At 46.5% G+C, this 23,591-nt stretch overlaps 1 protein-coding gene across 3 annotated transcripts; it reads right to left on the reverse strand.

The window, feature by feature from the left end:
* Positions 1–208: 208 nt before the first annotated feature.
* LOC142475655 (uncharacterized) lies at positions 209–17,560 on the reverse strand. Of its 3 annotated transcripts, XM_075581427.1 has the most exons (3): positions 17,257–17,560; positions 13,630–13,756; positions 209–3,831 (listed from the first exon to the last, which is right to left on the reverse strand). In XM_075581427.1, exons 2-3 carry the CDS (start codon positions 13,646–13,648, stop codon positions 2,216–2,218), a joined length of 1,635 nt encoding a protein of 544 aa, XP_075437542.1. In that variant the 5' UTR covers positions 13,649–13,756; positions 17,257–17,560; the 3' UTR covers positions 209–2,215. The 3 variants fall into 3 exon arrangements, with proteins under 3 accessions (XP_075437542.1, XP_075437543.1, XP_075437541.1); XM_075581428.1 differs by lacking the exon at positions 13,630–13,756; XM_075581426.1 differs by lacking the exon at positions 17,257–17,560 and having other exon boundaries at positions 13,630–14,523.
* Positions 17,561–23,591: the final 6,031 nt, after the last annotated feature.

Consider the following 23,591-nt stretch of genomic DNA (forward strand, 5'->3'; position numbering starts at 1 on the left):
TAACACGTTCAACTAGATTTAAAAGTTTGTAATAGTTGCACAGCCTGCACATTTAGTTGTTAAAGTGCATCATTTACTTCCAATATCACATCGAGCTCTTATAAGATCTTGTCTCACATCAGTTTTAACAGCACATTTGTCATCTATCTCGTGGAGTGTCCCTGCGGTCTGCAGTATGTGGGTATAATCACAAGAAGTGTCAAAAGACGGTTATACAAACATATTTATAACATCAAACGGGGTTTGATGACACACAGTGTGTCGAGTCATTTATTTCAGGCACACCAACAAATTCCAAAGGGGCTCCTTTGTAAAGCAATTGAGGCACCTACAATGCAATGGCGAGGAGGTAACCCAGTTAACCACCTTTCCAGACGTGAATCTTTTTGGATTTATGAACGTCGCATATTAACCCCATCAGGACTAAATGTAGCATTCGATATTAAGTCTTTTTTGGGGGACACCTAATTTTGCGGTATCTGCTTCCTTTTTCTATTTTGTTTTTTCTGTCTTTTTCCCCTATTCATCCGAAGTGGTTTTTGTCTCTTGTCTGTAATGTCTAATATCTATCCTTCTAGACAGGCGACAACCACCTCTATATATAGCTGTATCAAGTGATTGGCTATGTACTTTAGACTCAAGCATTATTCACTTTTCATTCTAAGCCAATAGCTATGCCATAGTAGTGATTTAATTATGCAGATTTTTCTTTCAAACTAAAGTGTTACAAACATCATTACAACAACTAATTACAACAGCTGAAGCTGACGAAATGCAGTCGGGTGACGTCATCACGCACACGTGGCCACGAGGTGCTGTGTTGTGTGAACTGAGGTCCCGGCGCCATTGCGGGGAGGGCTCTCGTGCGCACAGCGGACGCTGTAGTAGGCAGCGGGGGCAAGGCCTAAGCCTGCTGCCACATCACGGCATGACCAATAAAGCAGGTTCTAACGCTAAACTGTGACAATTCTCATTTACCTCTGCTGGAGGGAGAATGACAGCAGTGGGTCTGTCCAACACAGAAACATGAAAAAACCTTCTACTTTAAAAAGTGGGAAGGGGTGAGCTTAAACCCTGGGAGGAGGGGACACTAACCTTTTTAAAGTAAAGTTTTTTTCATGTTTCTGGGTTGGACAGACCCACTGCCCAACTCTACCCTGGCCCAAGTCAGTATAAAATGATCAATAACCACAGAATGATGCTAAAACAGCATTAGCACTTTTAACCTACTGTCGCCATGCTATGACAGCATAAAACACTATATACAGTATATATAGCTATTATAATTATAACACATAGGGAGGGGAGTGGGGCAGCCATTGTCCCCTAACCGCAGGTAATTTCCCTATCTGCTTCTGCTCTGTCTCTATATACTGTACCTCTCATTTTCCCACCCAAACTCCCTAGCCACGCCCTCTCTCTGGCCTGCCCAATCACCGCACTCTGCCCACCATCTACTCCTCAGCCAATCACCTGACAACTGTCCCACATCTGCCTGGTAACACAAGGCTCACTTTTCTGCCAAAACAGAACTAGACCAAATCAAAACCCAGAGGTGAACGAGGGACTTTCAGTGTCCCGTGCCCCCCGCCCCCCACAGCTAAATACTTTTCATTCTGGGTTAGAGTTACAAATACAAAATAAAGTTGGGTTTGTGTCTCCTGGACTCTGACCATAGGTTTTGGCCTCAGATTCCCATATGAACATCTTCCTCAGCCTAGCAATGTGTTTGTGGGGAGGTAACGCCAGCGCATGTGTAACAGGAATCTCTGCCACAGAGGTGTACAAGTGTCACCATCAGTGGGGAAGATCCCTGTGTGAGGTGGCACCACTTGTTACATTATTACTGCATATGTCATTAATAAAGGGACACTCAACCCCCTCAGGTGCATTTTCAGGTCCACGTGTAACCTGTGAAATAGATGGTCAGCCCTTGCTGCTCTCTAGAGATATTAAAGGAACATGACATACAGCATATAAAGGCGGCTGCATTAATGTCCCTCACTTGGGACGTTAGTCTGTGTCCTCCACCTCAGTATTCAAAGGACATTCTTGGGCATTTCGTAGCGGCCGTTACGCCACGACTCACCCCACCGCCGGCCACTTCGCTGCTAAGGTAATGCACCATAAACTAAAGTCACTTTTCATTGTGATTTAGCGTAATAACAGATACATGTGCGCACTTATATGTGAGCATCTTAGTCGCTGGTTATCCCTAAACATCCCTGGCTTTAGAGATAGGTCTCTCACTTGTGTGTGTCATCTTGTGTTTCCTCAGGCTGGATAACTGACTAAATCCCTTCCCACACTCCCCACATACATGTGGTCTCTCCCCTGTGTGTGTCCTCTTGTGTGTGTTCAGGTTGTATAAGACACTGAATCCCTTCCCACATTCCCCACATACATGTGGTCTCTCCCCTGTGTGTGTCCTCTTGTGTTTCCTCAGGCAAGATAAATGACTAAATCCCTTCCCACATTCCCCACATACATGCGGTCTCTCCCCTGTGTGTGTCCTCTTGTGTCTGATCAGATAGGATAAGTCACTAAATCCCTTCCCACATTCCCCACATACATGTGGTCTCTCCACTGTGTGTGTCCTCATGTGTTTGTCCAGGCTGGATGACACACTAAATCCCTTCCCACATTCCCCACATGCATGTGGTCTCTCCAATGTGTGTGTCCTCTTGTGTCTGATCAGATGGGATAAGATACTAAATCCCTTCCCACATTCCCCACATACATGCGGTCTCTCCCCTGTGTGTGTCCTCTTGTGTATGTCCAGGTGGTATAACTGTCTAAATCCCTTCCCACATTCCCCACATACATGCGGTCTCTCCCCTGTGTGTGTCCTATTGTGTTTGATCAGGCTGGATAAATCACTAAATCCCTTCCCACACTCCCCACATACATACGGTCTCTCCCCTGTGTGTGTCCTCGTGTGTCTGATCAGGCTGGATAAATCACTAAATCCCTTCCCACATTCCCCACATACATGCGGTTTCTCCCCTGTGTGTGTCCTCGTGTGTGTGTTCAGGTTGGATAACATACGAAATCCCTTCCCACATTCCCCACATACATGCGGTCTCTCCCCTGTGTGTGTCCTCGTGTGTGTGTTCAGGTTGGATAACTGACTAAATCCCTTCCCACATTCCCCACATACATGTGGTTTCTCCCCTGTGTGTGTCCTCGTGTGTGTGTACAGGCTGGATAACCGACTAAATCCCTTCCCACACTCCCCACATACATGCGGTCTCTCCCCTGTGTGTGTCCTCTTGTGTGTGTTCAGGGTGGATAACAAACTGAATCCCTTCCCACATTCCCCACATACATGCGGTCTCTCCCCTGTGTGTGTCCTCGTGTGTGTGTTCAGGTGGGATAAATCACTAAATCCCTTCCCACACTCCCCACATACATGAGGTCTCTCCCCAGTGTATGTCCTCTTGTGTCTCCTCAGGCTGGATAAATGACAAAATCCCTTCCCACATTCCCCACATACATGCGGTCTCTCTCTGGTCTCTGTTCTCTTCTGTGCGTTCTGGTCTGATAACCATGTCAGACTCTTCCTACTTTCTCCAAGATCTTTTCCTATGGCAGCTGCTAATATATATTTTTTGGAATGAGAAGCAGTTACATTGTTTATTAATTGCCTTGACTGGTTGAAAGATGCATTTTCTGTCATATTTATTGGAATGTTGCAAGATTGTTCTGTCCTCATCTTTTCCATATACTCATTTGGGTGTTTGAACTTCAGATGTTTGAGGAGGTAATCCTGACTGCTGAAAGCAACCTTCCAGTGTTGGCATGGGTGGATTATTGGAGCTTGTCTTTGTACTAGACGAGACAAAAAAATACATAATTCGAAAATTGGTTGAAATTAGGCCTTAGTTATCAAAAAAAGTGTGTGCGCCAAGCACACACATTTTAAGTGAAACTTCGGTGTCCTTTTTACAGAAATTGTATTTCTGATGGGGATGTTTTAATTTAAAATTCATACACAATTTCAGTGAGAAAATGCATTATTTTTGGCACAGCAACGCTGATTCATTGCATGGTAATAAGGTACTTCTTTTATGGGGGGTAATATGGCATTTTTGGTCACTGTATAAGAATACAGGAAATAAAGATAATTTGAAGGAACTCAAAGATGTTAGAATAGAATTAAATCTGTTACTTACCTCCCAGGCTAAAAAGTCATTAAGTTGGTCAAAGAGGAAATTTTATAAGAAAGCACACAAGCCAGATACCTTATTAGCAAATACATTGAGGAACAAACGGTCGAATTATGGTATACAGGCTATCAAATTGAAATCAGGCACAGTGACTTCGAACCCCAAATTAACTGTGGAGGAATTCAAACAATATTATGAGGGTCTATATAATGGGGAAAAGGTGAGCCGTAATAACAGCAAAAGTCAAGCTCTGAAAGAGTTTCTAGCAGACTCACATTTACTAAACTAGGAAAGAAAGGATCCCTTTGTGTGGAACTAGAGAGACACCTTAAATTAAAATATTACATCTTTATTAGGATTAACTAAAAATATAACTGTTTGGACAGCACAAATATTGAACAAAACACAGATAAAAACAATTAAAAATAAACCGAAGAGGTGTGGGTAAGTGTAGCTAATCTAACTAGTTGTGCAGTGGTTTATAATATAACAGACAACTAGATAATCTGTACACTTAATATCAAGATGGTATTTGACAATGTAACCATCCACTATCCTGAAGTAAATGACTTGCAGGATATTGCAGCAATACCTGATGGCTAGTAGGTAAGTGAAGCTCGTTAATTGATGTCTAGGGTGTAGCCCGTGATGTAAGGAGGAACCCTGTAGAGCAGGCCTGCACAACTTGTAAAGCGAGAAGGGCCCAACTACTCCAATAAAACAGATTTGGACCGCACGGGTAAAATCATCATCATCATCATCATTATATCTCCCCCAGCACCTCTCATCATCATCCTCATCCTCCTCATATCTCCTCCAGCACCCCTCATCATCCTCGTATATCTGCCCCAGCACCCCTCATCTTCATATATCTTCCCCAGCACCCGTCATCATCCTCATATATCTTCCCCAGCACCCCTCATCCTCATATTTCCCCCTGCACCCCTCATCAACCTTTGTGAGACTCACCCTCTCTCACACCACATCTCTCTCCCCCTCACCCATACACAATAATCCCCCTCCACATTACACAATATACACGTGCAGACCACACACATCCCACCCCCCTGCACAATAACCCCTCTGCACCTCACCTCACCCCACTACACCTCACCCCCCCTGAACCTTACCTACCCCCCATCCACTGCACCTCAGTTTCCACCCCTATACCTCACCTTTCCCCCCCTCTCCAGCACCTCACCTCCCCCCCCTCCAGTGCACCTCACCCCTCCCCTGCATCTCACCTTACTCTCCCCCTACCCTGCATCTCACCTGCCCCCCCTCCCATGCATCTCACCTTCCCCCCACCTCCCCTGCATCTCACCTTACACTCCCCCCTCACCTGCATCACACCTTCCCCCCCTCCCCTGCATCTCACCTTCTCCCCCTCCCCTGCATCTCACCTTCCCCCCCTCCCCTGCATCACAGCTTCCCTCCCTCCCCTGCATCTCACCTTACTCTCCCCACTCACCTGCATCTCACCTTCCCCCAATCCCCTGCATCTCACCTTACTCTCCCCCCTCACGTCACGGCGGCAGAGCAGGCAGGACAGCACGCTCTTAAGCAGCAGGCACAGGAAGTGCCACACGCATAAAGCATGCAGTCCTGAGAGCAGGCTCGAGGAGGAGGTGGAGAGTGGGCTCGAGGAGGAGGTGGAGAGTGGGCTCGTGCGGGGGAGAGCAGGCTCGGGAGGGAGGACGGGAAAAGACACCGCGGGCCGCACAATGAGTGCAGGCGGCCCGCGTGTTGTGCAGGCCTGCTGTAGAGGGACCCCTTACCACCAAACTGCTTGTATTTACAGCTGTTTGGTGGGACTAAGTACACCGTGTGCTGCCCTGCAAAAAGTAACAGAGCAGCCACATAGGTACTACTGATAGAAGCTATAATGAAATGACATTGAGAGCTAAACTAATCAGGTATATTGACAGGATATTGCAGAAATACCTGATGGTTAGTAAGTGAAGCTCGGTGGAAAAAGGTAACCTCCTCTGGCGCTGAGGCAAGGATGTAAAAGGATATGCTTGAAATTTCTACTGTTAGACTGTGACCTCAGGAAAAGGGAGAAAAAGACAAAACATGCAGGAAGCCTGCAATGGTGTATTACATAAGGGATAACGATGATATAAATTTAAGGAGCAATTTATTACAAAGTTAAAATAACCATGGAATACAATTTAATACAAATATGATTAGAATGAGTGAATGAATAAGTGCGTTGCACTAGGTATAAAATGGACGAGTGCCTAAGCACTACCCAAAACCTTGAACTTTGGGACTTAGTCCAAGATTTCCTTGTTTGCTCCGCTTGGTTAAAATTGAAAACCTACTCACCAGATGTGATTGTAATTGTGTGTCCATTTTATCTCAGAGATGCTTGGTTTAAACGTATTTTATGTACACCAAACAACTATTGTATTTTGTTTTCTAATATTATTGTATCATGATTTTCTCTACTGCCTCAATTAGTAGGCATGAGAACCTAATTGTTCTATCAGCAAATCGCGCCAATCACAAATCGTTTCAAATCACGAACTGGGGTATATTTAGAAGCATAGATGTACACAGCACTTATCCCTGACGAAGAAAGACACCATTAGAGCTTTCGAAACGCGTTGGAAGGTTTTCTGGTACCGTTGAGACACCGTAGCAGTGGACAAACATTGGTGACGTCATCGCGCGAGCGGATCGTGTGTTTTCCAGGAAGTGATTTACGATGGAGCACAGAACCTGATCCCCGGCAGTAGCAGACGAAAACATCACCAGGCAAGCGGCGATCCCGGCGGCAAAGACCATTAAACCAGTGCTTATTACCTATTCACGTCTGGTGAGTAGGTTTTCAATTTTAACCAGGCGGAGCAAACAAGGAAATCTTGGACTAAGTCCCAAAGTTCAAGGTTTTGGGTAGTGCTTAGGCACTCGTCCATTTTATACCTAGTGCAACGCACTTATTCATTCACTCATTTTAATCATATTTGTATTCCATGGTTATTTTAACTTTGTAATAAATTGCTCCTTAAATTTATATCATCGTTATCCCTTGGGTAATACACCATTGCAGGCTTCCTGCATGTTTTGTCTTTTTCTCCCTTTTCCTGAGGTCACAGTCTAACAGAAGAAATTTCAAGCATATCCTTCTACATCCTTGCCTCAGCGCCAGAGGAGGTTACCTTTTTCCACCTATCCAAGTCAGGGTGGAAGATACCAGATTAATCTCTTTAGGCAGCTCCAGGACTACCATTTGGACATTGTATCTAAGGTTGTCTCTATATTAATATATTCATTTTTGTTGTTTGCATAAGCGCTGATTTTACACCTATTTTTTCACCTATCAGTAAGTGAAGCTCGTTGATTGATGTCTAGGGTGCAGCCCGTAAGGTAAGAAGGAACCCTGAAGAGGGACCCCTTACCACCAAACTGCTTGTGATTACAGCTGTTTGGTCGGACTGAGTACACAGTGTGCTGCCCTGCAAAACGCAACAGAGCAGCAACATAGGTACTACTGAGACACGCTAGAATGAGATGACATTGAGAGCTAAACTAATCAGGTATAGCATAACCTGGGGTCAGAGTGCTGTTGCTGCCCATGGAGGCAGTCTACGAAGCACTTGGACCAGGAACGAGCCCCATACCTCTCCGATGAGCCGACGTCACGAAGGAGGTGATGTCAGACGTACCCTACGTACGTTTCACCGTTCGTGGCTTCATCGGGGACGGGTTCCAAGGGCCCGCTCCAGTATGACGCGCTAACTCGCTTCCCTCCCTTGAGGTGCTGACGCTCTCCCCCTCTCACTCCCCCCCGAGCCCGCTCCTGAGACGCTAATGTGCGTCTCTCTCCAAGCCCTCTGCAGCACCAGTAGTTACAGCACTAAGGCAGTGATGTGCTCCCCCCCATCATCAAAGCTGAGGCCTGCCGCCGTCGCTTCTTCCCCCGCCGCCGCCTCTGCCACAATCGCGTAGGCATGGGGGGGGGGGCTTGATGATGAGGGAGACTGAAAGGGACTGGTTGAGATGAAGGGAGCTGGTTGACATGAAGGGAGCTGGGGGACATGAAGGGAGCTGGGGGACATGAAGGGTGCTGGGGGAGTTGAAGGGTGCTGGGGGAGATGAGGAAAGGTGCTGGGGGAGATGAGGAAGGGTGCTGGGGGAGATGAGGAAGGGTGCTGGGGGAGATGAGGAAGGGTGCTGGGGGAGATGAGGAAGGGTGCTGGGGGAGATGAGGAAGGGTGCTGGGGGAGATGAGGAAGGGTGCTGGGGGAGATGAGGAAGGGTGCTGGGGGAGATGAGGAAGGGTGCTGGGGGAGATGAGGAAGGGTGCTGGGGGAGATGATGAAGGGTGCTGGGGGAGATGATGAAGGGTGCTGGGGGAGATGATGAAGGGTGCTGGGGGAGATGATGAAGGGTGCTGGGGGAGATGAGGAAGAGTGCTGGGGAGATGAGGAAAGGTGCTGGGGGAGATGATGAAGGGTGCTGGGGGAGATGATGAAGGGTGCTGGGGGAGATGATGAAGGGTGCTGGGGGAGATGATGAAGGGTGCTGGGGGAGATGATGAAGGGTGCTGGGGGAGATGATGAAGGGTGCTGGGGGAGATGATGAAGGGTGCTGGGGGAGATGATGAAGGGTGCTGGGGGAGATGATGAAGGGTGCTGGGGGAGATGATGAAGGGTGCTGGGGGAGATTATGAAGGGTGCTGGGGGAGATGATGAAGGTTGCTGGGGGAGATGATGAAGGGGGAAATTATGTTTTGTGCATTTTTTGTATGTCTGCGGTCTCACCAAATAAACCCCATTTTATTCAACAATGTTGTCCTGCCTAGTGGATTGATCCAAGAAGGTATAAAAGGTGTTAAAAGTGCTGGTCTTCCGTGACAGGCTTTTAAAAAAAGAAATGTATAAATTGAATAACAAATGCTGTTTTACTCGTGCGGCCCAAATCTGTTTTCCTTGGAGCATTGTGGCCCTTCTCACTTTACAAGTTGTGCAGGCCTGCTCAACAGGGTTCCTCCTTACATCAAGGGCAACAACCTAGACATCAATTAACGAGCTTCTCTTACTTACTAGCCATCAGGTACTGCTGCAATATCCTGCAAGTCATTTACTTCAGGATAGTGGATGGTTACATTGTCAGATACCATCTTGATATTAAGTGTACAGATTATCTAGTTGTCTGTTATATTATAAACCACTGCACAACTAGTTAGATTAGCTACACTTACCCACACCACTTCGGTTTATTTTATTTTTTTGTTTCAATTTTTTTTTAATTGTTTTTTGATAGATTGACATCATATAACAAATTTTAATATACCTCTGTTACAACTTCACAGTGTGTAAAAAGAAAAAATATTAAACATTATATTACAACATAAATAATACTCTTGTTGTCTTCTTTTCTTATAAATTAACTTACATCCGTTGAATTCTACAAAACATTTGTTATTTTTTTTAAATTTTAACAACCTATTGAGGAAGCAGCCACTTCCGGACATCTCTCTCTCAGAGAAAATCAAGGGTAGTGGAGAGAAAAGTAAGAAAGAAGAGGGAGGGGGGGGAGAGGAAAAATGAGAGGGAGGGGGGGGGCTTATTAACTTCAGTCTTGTGTGGCCCATTTATTCTTTTGTTAATTGTCTGGCCATATTGACCAAACCTTAAGGAATTTATCCACATTTTGACCCAGCTGTGCCGAGCGGAGTTCCATTCATCTTATTTCCCTGACATGTCTCAATACTGTCTGCTTGGAGGGGGCGTTTATTTTTTTTCCATGTCGCTGCTATCGAGCAGCGGGCTGCTGTGAGGACGTGGCTTATCATTTTGTTCTGTTGGGGTCCCTCTATTGGTTTAGCTGGCACCAGGACCAGCAGGTCCACATCTATATCTACCCCCAGGAGTTCTCGTATCATTGTTTGTATCATGATCCAGAACCCCTGAATTTTTGGGCAATTCTACCAGATATGAGCCATGTCTCCTTTTTGCCCACATCCTCTCCAACACAAATCTGAGGACCCGGGGAAAATCTGGCTCAACCTATTTGGGGTTAGGTACCAATGAAACAGAATTTTGTATATGTTTTCTTTTATAGTTGTGCAGATTGATGTTTTAGAGGACGCTTCCCAAATATCCTCCCAGTCATCTCTGTCTAATTCTAGGTTTAAGTCTTCTGCCCATTTTAGCATGTAGCTATGCATAGATTGTGCCGCAGTTGACGCCAGGCCCAGATATACCTCAGAAATCAGACCTTTGCAATAATAGCCTCTTCTGCATAATCTCTCAAATTTTGTCATAGTAGCAAACGCTGTGTCTTTTGAGACTGTTTGTAGGTAATGTCGAATTTGTAAATACCCAAACACCGGTAAATTTGTAATTTTATGCTTTTTCTCCAACTCTGGGAGTGCAAGAATCTTATTTTTGGATACATAGTCAACAGCAATTACCAACCTTAGCTCTTTATATTTACTAAGTCCCTTTGGGAGGCAGCCTGGAATAAACTCAGGGTTGTTAAATATGGGGGTCATTAGAGTGGGGGACGATGCCAAATGATATTTCTCCTTATTTCTTGACCATATCCTCCATGTACACCTCATTGCTCCCAGTTTTAATTTATCTGCTAGGCTCCCCCTCCCTCACCCGGTCCAAAGGGTTGCCGGCAGAGAGGGGGGTCCTGCATAGGTAGACTCAATCCCCAGCCAGCAACTTGTAGTTGGGTCGTTGTTCCACATTATTACTTGTTTTAGTTGGGCCGCCAAATAGTATTTAGTGATGTCCGGGACTCCCAGACCCCCGTAATCTTTTGGGGCTAGCAAAATTGTTCTAGCAACCCTTGGTCTTTTGTTTTTCCAGATGAATTGAAAAATTCTATTCTGGATATTTTTAAGTTCTGCTAGTGGAATGTCTATTGGAAGCGTCTGGAAATAATATAAGAGTCTTGGCAGGATATTCATTTTAACTGTGGCTATTCTTCCTTGCCAAGAGATCTGATATTCGTTCCAGCTCTGAAGATCTTTTCTAATCTTTTCAAAGAGAGGTGGATAATTGTGTTGGTATAGGGTCTTAAAAGAGCTCGTTATCTGTATTCCCAGATATTTAATTTTTATCGAGCTCCATTTATAATTAAAGTTTGCCTGTTACAACTTAACTTCTGACGCTGTTAATGAAAGGTTCAGTGCCTCCGACTTGTCCGTGTTAATTTTATATCCCGAAATGTTACTAAATTGGTCTAATTGGGATTGTAAGTTTGGGAGGGACGTCAGTGGATTGGACAGGGTTAGAATAATGTCGTCGTCAAACAGGGATATTTTGTAAATTGTCTCTTCAATTTTGATACCTTTGATATTCTTTTCGTCCCTAATTGTCACTGCCAGGGGTTCTATGGAGAGGGCGAATAGAAACGGAGATAAGTGGCATCCTTGTCGGGTACCATTGGTGATTTTTATGGGGCTTGAATCTCCTCCTGGGAGTTTCACGACTGCTGTGGGAGTTTTGTATAGGGCTCTGATCCCCTCTAAGTATTGGCCCCTAAATCCGAATTTGATCAAAGTTTGATCTAGAAAATCCCACCGTATCCTGTCAAATGCTTTTTCTGCATCTAGACTCAACAGGATAGCCTACGTATTTGAGAGGTGTACATGGTCTATAAGGTTGATAATTTTCCTAGTATTATCAGAGGCCTGTCTTCCCGAGACAAACCCGACTTGATCTATATGAATTAGGCTGGGCAATATTGGGGTGAGTCGGTTTGCCAAAATTTTGCTAAAGAGTTTTAGATCCGAATTAAGGACGGCTATGGGACGATAGTTACCACATTATAATGGGTCTCTCCCTTCCTTGTGTATGATTGCTAGGTTTGCTTTAGACATTGTTGTCAGAATATCTGCTCCCCCTAGAAACGAATTAAACATATCCAGCATATATGGGGCTAGTACCTTCTTAAATTTTTTGTAGTACTGGTTTGAAAAGCCATCCGGGCACGGCGTTTTACTAGCTTTTAATTGAGCAATGGCTTCTAGAAGTTCTTCCCGTGTTATATCCTTATTTAGTTCTAAATGGTTTTCTTCTGTAAGTTTACACTTCCCCAAATACTCAAAGATAGCCTCCGATCCAGATGATCTATTCTTTGGGAAGTTTAAATTGTATAATTTAAGGTAGAATTCCGAGATTTCTTTTGCTATTTGCTTCTCATTGTATGTTTTTGTTCCTAAACTAGTTTTAATAGCTGAGATTTGCGTTTTGGCTCTCAGTCCTCTAAGTTTGGACGCCAATAGTCGATCGGCTTTGTTACCTTTATCATAATATTTTTGCTTGGTCCACCTTAACGCCCTCTCCACTTCATCTAGTTGTGTCTGCTTCAATTCAGATCTAGTTTTATCTAGTACTTTGAAAAAAAAATTTGAGGGGTTATTTTTATGTTTCTGTTCCAAAAGCTGCACTTTTTCCGTTAATTCATTATATAATTTTTGCTTAGCTTTTTTCTTATACGATGCTATGGAAATAATAGTCCCTCTTATTGTAGCCTTATGAGCTTCCCATAGCATTGCTGGTGACTCTACGGAGCCCTTATTCAGCGTAAAATATTCTCTGAGTTTTTGTTTAATGTCTATTTCTACATCCATTTGGTTCAACAGAGAATCGTTTAGCTTCCAATAATATTGGGTGCTTTTACTGAAGGGGAGAGAGAGTACTAGGGAGACCGGAGCGTGGTCCGACCATGATATTGACCCTATGTCTGACTGGGAGGATGCCTGGAGAACATCTTTGGTTCCCAGAAAATAATCAATCCTTGAATAGGTCTGGTGCGGGGGTGAATAGAACGTGTAGTCCCTCTGGCCCTGGTGCTGTGCCCTCCAAATATCTAAGCGAGTATTCTTTTAAGATGTTTCTAAAGTCTTTCGCATTTTTTTCAGTGATGCGTGGGTGAGACGTTCCTTGTGCACTTTTTCTGTCTAGTTCTGGGGTAACTATCATATTCATATCTCCTCCTATCATTAGTGTGGTTCTTGGCTGGGGGGATATGTTATCACATAAGTCTCTTAAAATTTTTTGCTTGCTCATCATTTGGGGAGTATACGTTCACTAAAACTATTTCTACCCCGGTGAGTGAGCCATGTAGAATTAAGTATCTGCCTTCTGGGTCTGATATCGCCTTTTTTAGGGTGAATGGTGTGTTATGTTTGAATAATATAGCCACCCCCCGTTTTTTTGTTGTACAAGACGCGTAATATGCTTGGGGGTAGTCTTTTTTTAAGGTGTTTGGGGGAGATGTAGTATTAAAATGGGTTTCCTGAAGAAATAGTATATCTCCTTTTGTTTTTTTGAGTTCCTGGAGGGCCAATCTTCTCTTAATTACTGAATTTAGCCCCTTTACGTTGAGGGACACTATCTTTAGGGGTGTTTTACCAACCATTTTCCCTTTTTTAGTTGGGTAGGGTTTTAAGATCCCTCCACTTTCCCAGGGTGGTGGGGCGTCCTACCTTCTTCCTTTGCGTGCATGCCTAGGTGAAGTCCGTGTGTCTTTTTGGCGTCAATAGTTTTGAGTCTTCTAATCTCTGTGTGTTCTGTGCTGGGGAGGGTTGGCTTGGAGCCGGGCTGACTGGACACCTGGGGAGGGGGAGACAGAGGGGCAAGAGAGAGGAAAAAGAAGAGAGAAAGTGGGCGATAACAACGCCCTAACATAGTAACCCCCACCACGCTAAGGGGGAGGGGGGCGGGCATATTGCCCTCTGGAGACTTCTCGATGAGTCGGGTTCCGGAATCCACCAAAGAGATCCCGGAGCCCCTCCGGGGTATTCAGAGATCAATCGAGACCATGCATGGCACTGTAAATCAACAATTTAACACTTTATATAACCACTTGTCACCTGTGGAGGGTATTAAGGGCTTAACATTACTTAACCTACTGAACAGTTTCTAGTCTTTCCCATTACTCTAGTCTTTTCCCCCAGGAATCTTTTCCAAATTATATCCCTAGATAGCTTTAATATTTATGGGTAGCTTAAATCTAAGACCTAGAGTTATGAAACAAACCATTACGATTGTAACACGGGTTAACATATTTTGGTATACCCAAGAGTTTGAACGTTCCTGGTCTTTTGCGAGCTCCTAAACATTGTTTACTCTGTTTTCTAGATCTTACTCTAAAGGGTACTCTTTACGAACATTACTAGGTTTCCCCACAAGGTGGAGTCAGAAGATTAATTCTAGGCAACAGCTATACCTGAATTTTAACATTGACAGTGATCGCAGTCTGCAAACAGTAAAACATAAGATCCTATAAGAGGAGTTCTCAATGACACCGCTCTAGGGATGATATTGTTCACTTATTCAGTTTGAGACCGGTCTTGATCAGGAAAAGACCTCTTCGGGCCCCCGCCCCCCCCCCCACCCAAAACCCTCACCCCCACCCCCAAAAACCAACCCCCCCACCCACAAGTCTCGTCTGGGGCTGAGACTCATTCTTCAAGTAGCTTGGGGGTACTCTACCCGCCCATTCGTTCTGCAACCGGTCCGTAGGTTATACCTGGAGTGGGAGAAGGAAGGGGGGGGGAGAAGAAAGGGGAGGGCAGGGGAAGGGGGGGGGAAGAACGGGGGAGGGGGGGGGGGAAGAACGGGGGAGGGAGGGAAGGGAGGGGGGAGGGAAGGGAGGAAGAACGGGGGGGAAGGAGGGGGAGGGAGGGAATGGGGGGGCAAGGGAGGGGGGGCAAGGGAAGGGGGGGCAAAGGAAGGGGGGGGAAGGGGGAGGGAGGGCGGGAGGGAGGGGGGGGGGCGCAACAACGACCGTCTCTCTGCAGTTTCTTTTTGTATTACACCTCCTGCGTCGGCTGTTCTTCTTTACTCGTCACGCGTCATGTTCTTTTGCGACTCCAGGCGTTGGGATGTCCTTGGTGTTTTTGCCGTTCCTTGACTGTGCTGTTCTTCCTCTGCTCTCTCCAATGTCGCATCCTTGTCTGTATGTTGGAGACCCAAGGCCCTTAAGAATCTGGGGCCATCTTCCATGTAGGACACTGTGTGCATCTTCCCTCCAGCCTGCGCCATCAATTTAATGGGGAATCCCCATCTGTATCTCACTTTGTGATCCCTTAATTTTTGTGTAAGTGGCCACATGTCTCTTCTCCTGTCTACTGTTTCTTTAGATAGGTCACTGTAGATTTCCATGTGGGTATTACGGAATTGAACCTCACCTTTTTCCCTGCTGGTTTTGAGCACCTTTTCCTTAGTTGTATAGGAATGGAAGCGTATGATGACGTCTCTGACGCTTTTAGGGTCTTGTGACTTCGGGCCCAATGTTCTGTGCGCTCTGTCCAGCTCTATTTGTTCCTGCGTTCTGTGCGCTCTGTCCAGCTCTATTTGTTCCTGCTGCAGCTCAGGGACCAGGAATATAAACAGGTCTTTCAGGAACGGTTGTAAGTGGGTAGCCTCTATCTCCTCTGGTATGTATCGCACGCGGAGGTTCTGACGCCGGTCTCTGTTTTCCTGTTCCTCTGCTTTCTCTTTTAAAGAGCGAATTTTGTAATTTAATCTGTTTATTTCATCCTCTGCTTGGGAATAGGAATGTTCTGTATCTTCCACTTTTTTTGTATAGTGTCAGTTCTCTCCGACAGGGCGTTCACATCAGTTCTAAGCGATTAGACGACTTTGTTAAGATCATCTTGGAATCCCTGTCTCATTCTCAGGAATAAAGCCTCTAGGTAGTCCGTTTACCTCTAGCTGTTCTCCTCTGCTCCCCTGCTCAGGCATGCTGTCGGGCATTTCTATGGGGGGGGTCCGGCCGCCCCCTTAGGTCGGGCCGTCTCTAGCTGGGGGATTGTGCGTCGGCATGAAAAAGCGTTTTAAACTTGTTTGCGCGGATCCCTTCGGCCTTACGCTCATCCCCTGGGAGTTGCACCGTGCTCCAGTTAGTTTTTATTGATTTTTTGCCCCAATTGGCACTATTTTTAGGCCGTTAGTTATTTATTTCCGGCCAGGATGCTGTGGGGGTTTAGGGATATGTGACCCTGGGGCTCTGGTAGTAGGGTTAGGTCCCTTTAACAGGCAGGGTGTCCACTCCTTGGGCACTTTTGTGGGGTGTTGGTGTCCCTGCTTACCCTCTCAAAATGGCCGCTTCCTCCCTGCTAGCCACATGGCTGGGGACTCTGCCTCCCTTAATTAGGGAATATCCTCCCTGTTTTCTCCCCTCTCTCCAGGGTCCCAGATTAGGTTAGTACCTTATTGTTGTGCTGGTATATGCTGGGAAAGAGCAGGGTCTGTATACAGGGGGAGCCTTGCACTTTCTTCCTCCCAGCCGCAGGAGGCTACAACGTGCGCCTCAGCACACCACCGGGAGGGGGGGGGGGGGGCGCTCCTCGCTCCCCTCCGGCTCTCCTTCTATTCGTGCTCTACGGAGCACACGAGACCTCGCCACCTCTCCCCTCCGGTCCCGCAGCTGAGACCGAGCCGCGTGGCCGTCAGAGGGGGAAGTCCTGCTGCAGAGGGTTGGCGCTCGCAAGAGGCCCCCCCGCGCGCCGACAACTGCTCACGGGAGCCTCGAGCGGAGATACCGGAGCTCCGTGAGTCGCGGGGCTCAATGCAGGGGGTTTTGCTTATTTATTTTCCGGCTTTTTCCCCCTGTTTTTGCTGTATTTCATATGTTTTCTTTGGCTATTCTAACGGAGGGGCTCGGGAGCTTTCTCCTCACGCAGCCATCCTCCTTGACGTCACCGGAAGTCTCCTCTTCGGTTTATTTTTAATTGTTTTTATCTGTATTTTGTTCAATATTTGTGGTGTCCAAACAATTATATATTTAGTTGATCCTAATAAAGATGTAATATTTTAATTTAGGGTGTCTCTCTAGTGCCACACAAAATGATCCTTTCTTTCCTAGTTTACCAATTGTCTCTACATACCTGTGAGCACCGCCCTCCCTACACTGTTTGGCTATAATTTATTCCATTTTTGGTTATCGCAGCTTGAAGTATCTGGCCCTTTGACTCAAGTCAGGTTTAGTGATATTAAGTTCTAGTTGACCGTAATGGTGTATATAGACCTATCACTATTTGCAATTTAACATCAGAAATAAGACAATAGAGATTTAAAAACCACATAACACACATATTCCTGATTACCTTGTGCTGGCGCGTTACTTTTCCATAGCGCACCCCCTTGATACCAAGCTCTTTCCCATATTCATCTCCAAACCAGGAGCTGTGTGTGTGGGGGGAGGTCTGTGCAGGTTCTGTAGTAGATTTTCCTGTGGTACTGGAACGCCACAAGGTTCTGTTCTTCCTCGTTTCTCACACAATTTACAAACCTAAAATTGGGACAGTTAGTGAGGTCTCAAAGTAATGTATATTTTATAAAAGGAAGAGCTAAAAAAAGATACAAGTTGATAATAATGTGACTTGTCTTTTCTTTCTTCTCTACAGTTTTTGAGAACAGAAGTTAATGGAGATCAATGTATATACAATGGCTCACTTGTATGTAGCCACAGTTTGATTGGAATGGGAGCCACAGGCCACACCAGTGACTACCTTTCTTATTACTTAAAAAATAAATAAAAACACAGTTTTAATTAAAAATTCCTCGACAAGATGACACAAGTGACACAAATGTGAGTTTTCTTCCGGTGGAACTAAACAGAAAGTGGGGTTGATGTAACAAGGTGTTGTAGCAGGAATATGTTCCATTAGAAACCTGAGCTTATAACAGGCCCTGGACTGATTTGGAAACTGGACTATAGAAAAAGCCTTGAGCCACAGTCTAATGAGGTAACAATGTCGGTTTGGGTTTGAACCCCCCTCACCCGCATGCACATCCCATCGCTCCACATAGACCACAGATCGCGGACCCGTGCACGCGCCACCAGGCAGTCAGACAAGCCTGCAGCAGTGACCACTGGGGCCGTAGCCTAAGGCCGAACTCACACTGCCTGCTACGGCCGCGCTCTCCCATGCGCGCCTCTGCCGCAAGTTCCTGCAGCCCAGAAATCTGTGCTGAAGCTGCAGGAGTAGGGTCGCGGCAGACAGTTGCGGGTGCCGTCCCCCGTTCCTCCCCCTTTTTATTATTATACTCTGTTGAACTGTGTGCGGAGAGCGGGGACCGGAGAGGGGGGAGGGGGGGGCTATGTAAACAAACATAAAAGAAAAGCATAATTGTGTGTGTGTGTGTGTGTGTGGCTGGAGTAGGGAGCTGCCGAGTCTCTGTTCACTTTCAGCAGCCAATGCATTGATTTGCTGCTGAAACTGACGTCACGCTGCTGCAGCCAGAGATCAGTTTCAAAAGACTCCCGCGACTGCAGCAGCGTTGATGCCGTACTTTGCAGCCAATGGTAGTTTCAATACTGAACACTACCATTGGCCTCCAGGAGTCTGTGACGAACGCGCAAGCGCTTGCACGTCGTGTAGTGTGCTGTGTGAGCGGGGCCTAAGGCTACATACGGGAAGCAATGGTGCTGAACAAGGCTGTGAGAAGACAGCAGTGAGGGGAGAGGTGCAAAGAGCTGATGTGATCACATGCTCATTCCCATTTACTTGAATGGCTGTTAAAGTACAATTGAGGCTATTGCACTTTAGTGAATCTAGTGTTTGGTAAACAGAGGAGGCAAAGTGGATATGGAAAAATAGCCCCCTGCAGATCAGTACCTGGGAGGCAAATAAAGGGTGTGGGAGGAAGGGGGATACAGAACACAAACAGCAATAGAAACACAGTAAGAGAAACCATGTGAGACGGGTAACTCTTCTCCTGAGGGGTATTGAGGAAATAATTTGACAAGCTGTTTGGGGGATAAATAAAATGAATATTTCTTTTTCTTCAGTAGTTTTGGGAGGTTTTGCAAGGATTTGGAAAGACAATAAGTGATGGTAATTGTCACAGAGGAATAGTCTGGAGAATATAGATGTGACATTAGCTGCCCAGTAAACTATGGAAAAGTAGTGTAGGTGACAGCAACCAAAGTTATCCATAATGTCAACAGCTGCCTCTGGTTAAATAAGGCTTTGAAAAGTGTGGCCTTGCGTTCCTAAAACGGGGAAAGACTTGTGTGGGGTGAGAGGAAAAGGAGTGCTAAGGCCAAGGCCCCGCTCCCTCAGTCAGCGCGCCCGTACTGCAGACAGGCGGGGCGCTGACAGGCACAGACCGCGATATGCGGTCTGTAGGGAGCAGGAGCAGGGGCTGGAGTGTGAGGAAGGGGCGTGGCTTAAGCGGAGGGGTGCGTGGTTTAAGCGGAGGGACCCGCTACCCCCCCCCCCCTCCACGGGCTCGGGAGATGCTGCGGGCTGCCCTACTCACACATACACACACACACTCATGCACACACACACAGGCAGGCACTCATGCACACACACACACACACACACACACACACACGCAGGCACTCATGCACACACACACACACACAGGCAGGCACTCACGCACACACATACACAGATAGGCACTCAGACACACACACAGACAGGCACTCACGCTGCTTTCCCTCCACACTCTCCTCCCCGCTCCCCGAACCCTCCCCTCCTCCCGAAGCCTCCCCTCCTCATTGGCTCACAGCCACACCACGTGACGCGTCGACGCTAGGGCTTACAATTCTCTTGAATCCCCTAGCGGCTGACGCGTCACAGCGTGTAGTGAGCTGTGCAGCCAGGGGGGACCGGGACCGGCTCGGGAGGATTCCCCTGCTGGTGGGGAACTCGCGTGTGGCCGCCCGCGCCGCCGGGCGCAGCGGGTCCCAGGCCTTAGGATAGGGAGCAAGGAGAAAAGGCTGATTGTACAATCTCTTTGGGGTTTGTAATCTCAGGATTTATTTAGACTGAAGCAGAGTAGGAAAATGGTATTTAAAGGGGCCGTCCCTCCTAGGAATAACGTGACCCAACAACAATGGCAAATTTAATAGGTTCAATGTAGAGAATTGTCAAGTTAAAAAACTTTTTTAGCAAATAAAGAAAATAACACTTCCATAGAAAACAAAGTAATTATAATGTCCTCATTATAAAAACACATACAAGTTCCTGGAGAAATACAGAACAGGATTTCTTTCACAATACACAAATAAGTAAAACAATTATTTTAACCCTTTGAGTGACGGAGGGGTCATGTGATCGCTCCCTCACTGATGACAGAGCGGACGGGGAGACCCCCTCCCTTCTATCCCACGTAGTGATAGATCCGTCCTGCCCTGCACAGGAGCACAGAATGTAATCTCCCCTAGGAAAACCAGCAGGATTACTATGACGCAGCTATTACATCATGGGGCAAGACGCGGTGACAGCAGCTACATCCAAAGGGCACCCAAAGGGTTAAAGCAGCAGTTCAAGCTGCCTTAATATATATATATATATATATATATATATATATCAGAACAAAACAAAAATACAAAGGAGCGCCTACTATAAACAACCTGCCTAACTGTGAGTATGTATGCTACTGTGTTGATACAACCAATGGGGTGGCCAGAGGTGGTAATATAAAAAAGGATCCTATGTTATAAAGATGATGCATGTAATAAAAAACTTTAATAAAAATGCTATATAAAAAATTGAAAAATACTAAAAATATAAAAATAAAAATAAAATTTTTTGAATGATATTAACAACTTAGGTGAATACCAAAAAAAGAACCTTAAAAAACATAGAGTCCCGTTCCAATAAAGTGCATCCAGGTAATGGCAGCCCGTTTGAAAGGGATCACAACTCCCTTGAAAATACCTATGAGAGAAAAAGAGAAAAAAAAACAGGCGCACACCTAGTGCATTAAAGTAAAACAAACATTTTATGGAACATTAAAAAGACAAATGCCCACTCACAAATCAGAAGATAATAACGAGCATTTATGAGATTGGCCCTCATAAGCCACTGGCAGCGTCTCAATCAGCAATGGAGTCTTCTCCTACACACGTGTTGCGCAGTCTCCTTCGCCGGAAATGACGTCCTCCCGGCGTGTGTCCCGCAACAGGAAATCCCTCCAGGAAACAAGGACTGTGTCTGCTTCGTTCTTGCTGTTGTACCACCAGGAGATAGTGGAAATCTGCCAGCTCCTTCTTGTATGGCTTGCCGCTCTCAATGCTGCATCCACAATGTACTGTGTTCAGTGGGAAAGTGCCTCCTCCGTCTCAGCCACGCCCTACGCGTTTCGTCATCAAGGATGACTTCATCAGGGGATACCAACCCTTTGAGTGACGGAGGGTCATGTGATCGCTCCCTCACTGATGACAGAGCGGACGGGGAGACCCCCTCCCTTCTATCCCACGTAGTGATAGATCCGTCCTGCCCTGCACAGGAGCACAGAATGTAATCTCCCCTAGGAAAACCAGCAGGATTACTATGACGCAGCTATTACATCATGGGGCAAGACGCAGGTGACAGCAGCTACATCCAAAGGGCACCCAAAGGGTTAAAGCAGCAGTTCAAGCTGCCTTAATATATATATATATATATATATATATATATATAATATATATATATATATATCAAACAAAGAATAGACTGCGCTCCTCAGGTGTAAAATCAGACTAATTACCAAATGATTGTATGAAATGGATATAGCAAAGGTGAATGGCAAAAGTGAATGCAACAGTATTATGGATGATTGACTCACACTAATAAAAATACATGCAATATGTTATAATAAAATGCTGAGTGCCAATGTTTAAAAAGCTGCTGTAAACACAAATATATGCCAGTGAACAATACAAATATAATAAAATGGCATGTGTTGGTAGTTATGACTACTGCACTAATGAATCCCTCCTGAATGATACTAAATGAATGATGAATGGAAAAATACAGAAAAAATGACACTAAGTGTGTCAAAGATAAAAATAAAATAAAAAATGTGAAAAATGTAAAATATATCAACCAAACCAAGGGTCCATGCTAGGATCTGGCTGCTCTCATCAAGGACCAACGAACTCCCAGAAATCTGTGAACAACAAGAAAAGAAAGCGCCCGATCCTAGTGCAGCATGAAAAAATACAATTTAATAAAAATGAATATGAATAAAACCAACAAATGCGAACTCACAAACACAGGATAAATAAATGCATATAATGAGTATACTCATTCGCCAACCGCCCACGTTGTGCCTTGGATGGCGCGCCCTCTCTCTGTCTGGGTTTTCTCAGCTCTGCTGAACCGACATCCAGCAGGGGATACAGGAAAAAGCTCACCACAATGTGACCCGGAAGTCCTCCACAATGTTAGTGTATCCGGATATGAGGTCTGTAGTCCGTGACCCCGCGATGCAGGGGCTGATCAGAGAAGTCTCTCTGCACTCCAAAGGCAGTCCGTAATGAGATGGGCAGTGAGGATAGAGTCAAAATATATATCACAGTGTGACAGCAGCTTATATATAAAACTGAGTTAAGTTATGGTGAGTAAAAAAGTGACAAAAACCCTCCACAGGAAAGCGCTGGATCTCTCCGCTCACACGCCACTCTCCTTCATGTAGTCCCAGCTCCTCTGATCCACCGTCCAGCAGAGGCCTCCGTGGAAGCGCAACCTCTCCCGAAGTACAGTGTTCGACAATGCTATACATTTACACGCCCGGGGCGAGTGGATTTAACCTCCGGGCGAGTAAATATTGCCCAAGCAGCACACGTGTTTTTTTTTTTAAATTTCCCTGCTCGCGCTGAAATTTTCCCTGCTCGCGCTGAAAAAAACCTCCCCCCTACCTGACAGCTGATTGGCGCGCGCTCCCAGGCTTTGTGGGCGTGCGGTCAGGCTCTATATGAGCCCGCCCCAATGAGCGGCCATTCTTTCTGCCCGGACATCTGTTGGAGAGTAAGTACTCTCCAATCTCTCATGCTGCGGCCCCTCTGCTCCTTCCCTGCGATCCCCCTGGTCCCCACATGGCTCCCTACTCCCCACCGCGGCCCTCTGCGCCTCCGTGTTAGCTCTCCTGTCCCCTGCTCCTGTCCCCTTCCCCTGCTCCTGTCCCCTTCCCCTCCTCCTGTCCCCTGCTCCTATCCCCTTCCCCTCGATCCACCGATCGCTGCCCGGGGCGGAAGGTCCCCACTGCTGCAGCCCGGTTGGCGTGCAGGGGGGCGGGGGGGGGCCTCGGCCCTCACCACGTGCCTCCCACCCACCCTGCCGCCTTCCCGCCAGCTAGCTTCATGACCAAGGCGGCGCAGCCGCCGCATGAGGTGAGGGGGGATGTCGGCCTGCCCCCCCCCCCTCACGAGCTTCATGCCGCCGCAGGCTGGAGCAGAGCAGTGGCGGCCACGGCGGGCTGACTGTCCCCTGGGGCGCCCCCTGGTGGATACCTCGCCACGTGCCTCCCACCCACCTGCCTCCCCAAAGCTTCCAATACGCCCGCGTGAGGTATGAGGGGGGGGAGGGGTGGGATGACGGCCTACCCACGAGCGGGAGATGGGCGCGGGTGGGTGGGTGAGGAGCGTGGTGGTGGTGCTGGTCCCGGCCTTTCTTCCCTGTGTGTGTGTGTGTATGGGGGTGTGTGTGGGAGAATGTGTGTG

Source organism: Ascaphus truei, unplaced genomic scaffold (assembly GCF_040206685.1).
Source record: "Ascaphus truei isolate aAscTru1 unplaced genomic scaffold, aAscTru1.hap1 HAP1_SCAFFOLD_1306, whole genome shotgun sequence".
In the NCBI taxonomy this organism is placed as follows: Eukaryota; Metazoa; Chordata; class Amphibia; order Anura; family Ascaphidae; genus Ascaphus; species Ascaphus truei.

Excerpts from the sequence above, each read along its gene's own strand:
- LOC142475655 (XM_075581426.1), bottom strand. The coding sequence starts at position 13,870 with ATGCCCGCCCCCCTCCCCCTTAGCGTGGTGGGGGTTACTATGTTAGGG. Across the intron at positions 3,832-13,629 it reads CATGCACGCAAAGGAAGAAG|TACAAAGACAAGCTCCAATA; the intron begins GTAGGACGCCCC and ends TGTCTCGTCTAG.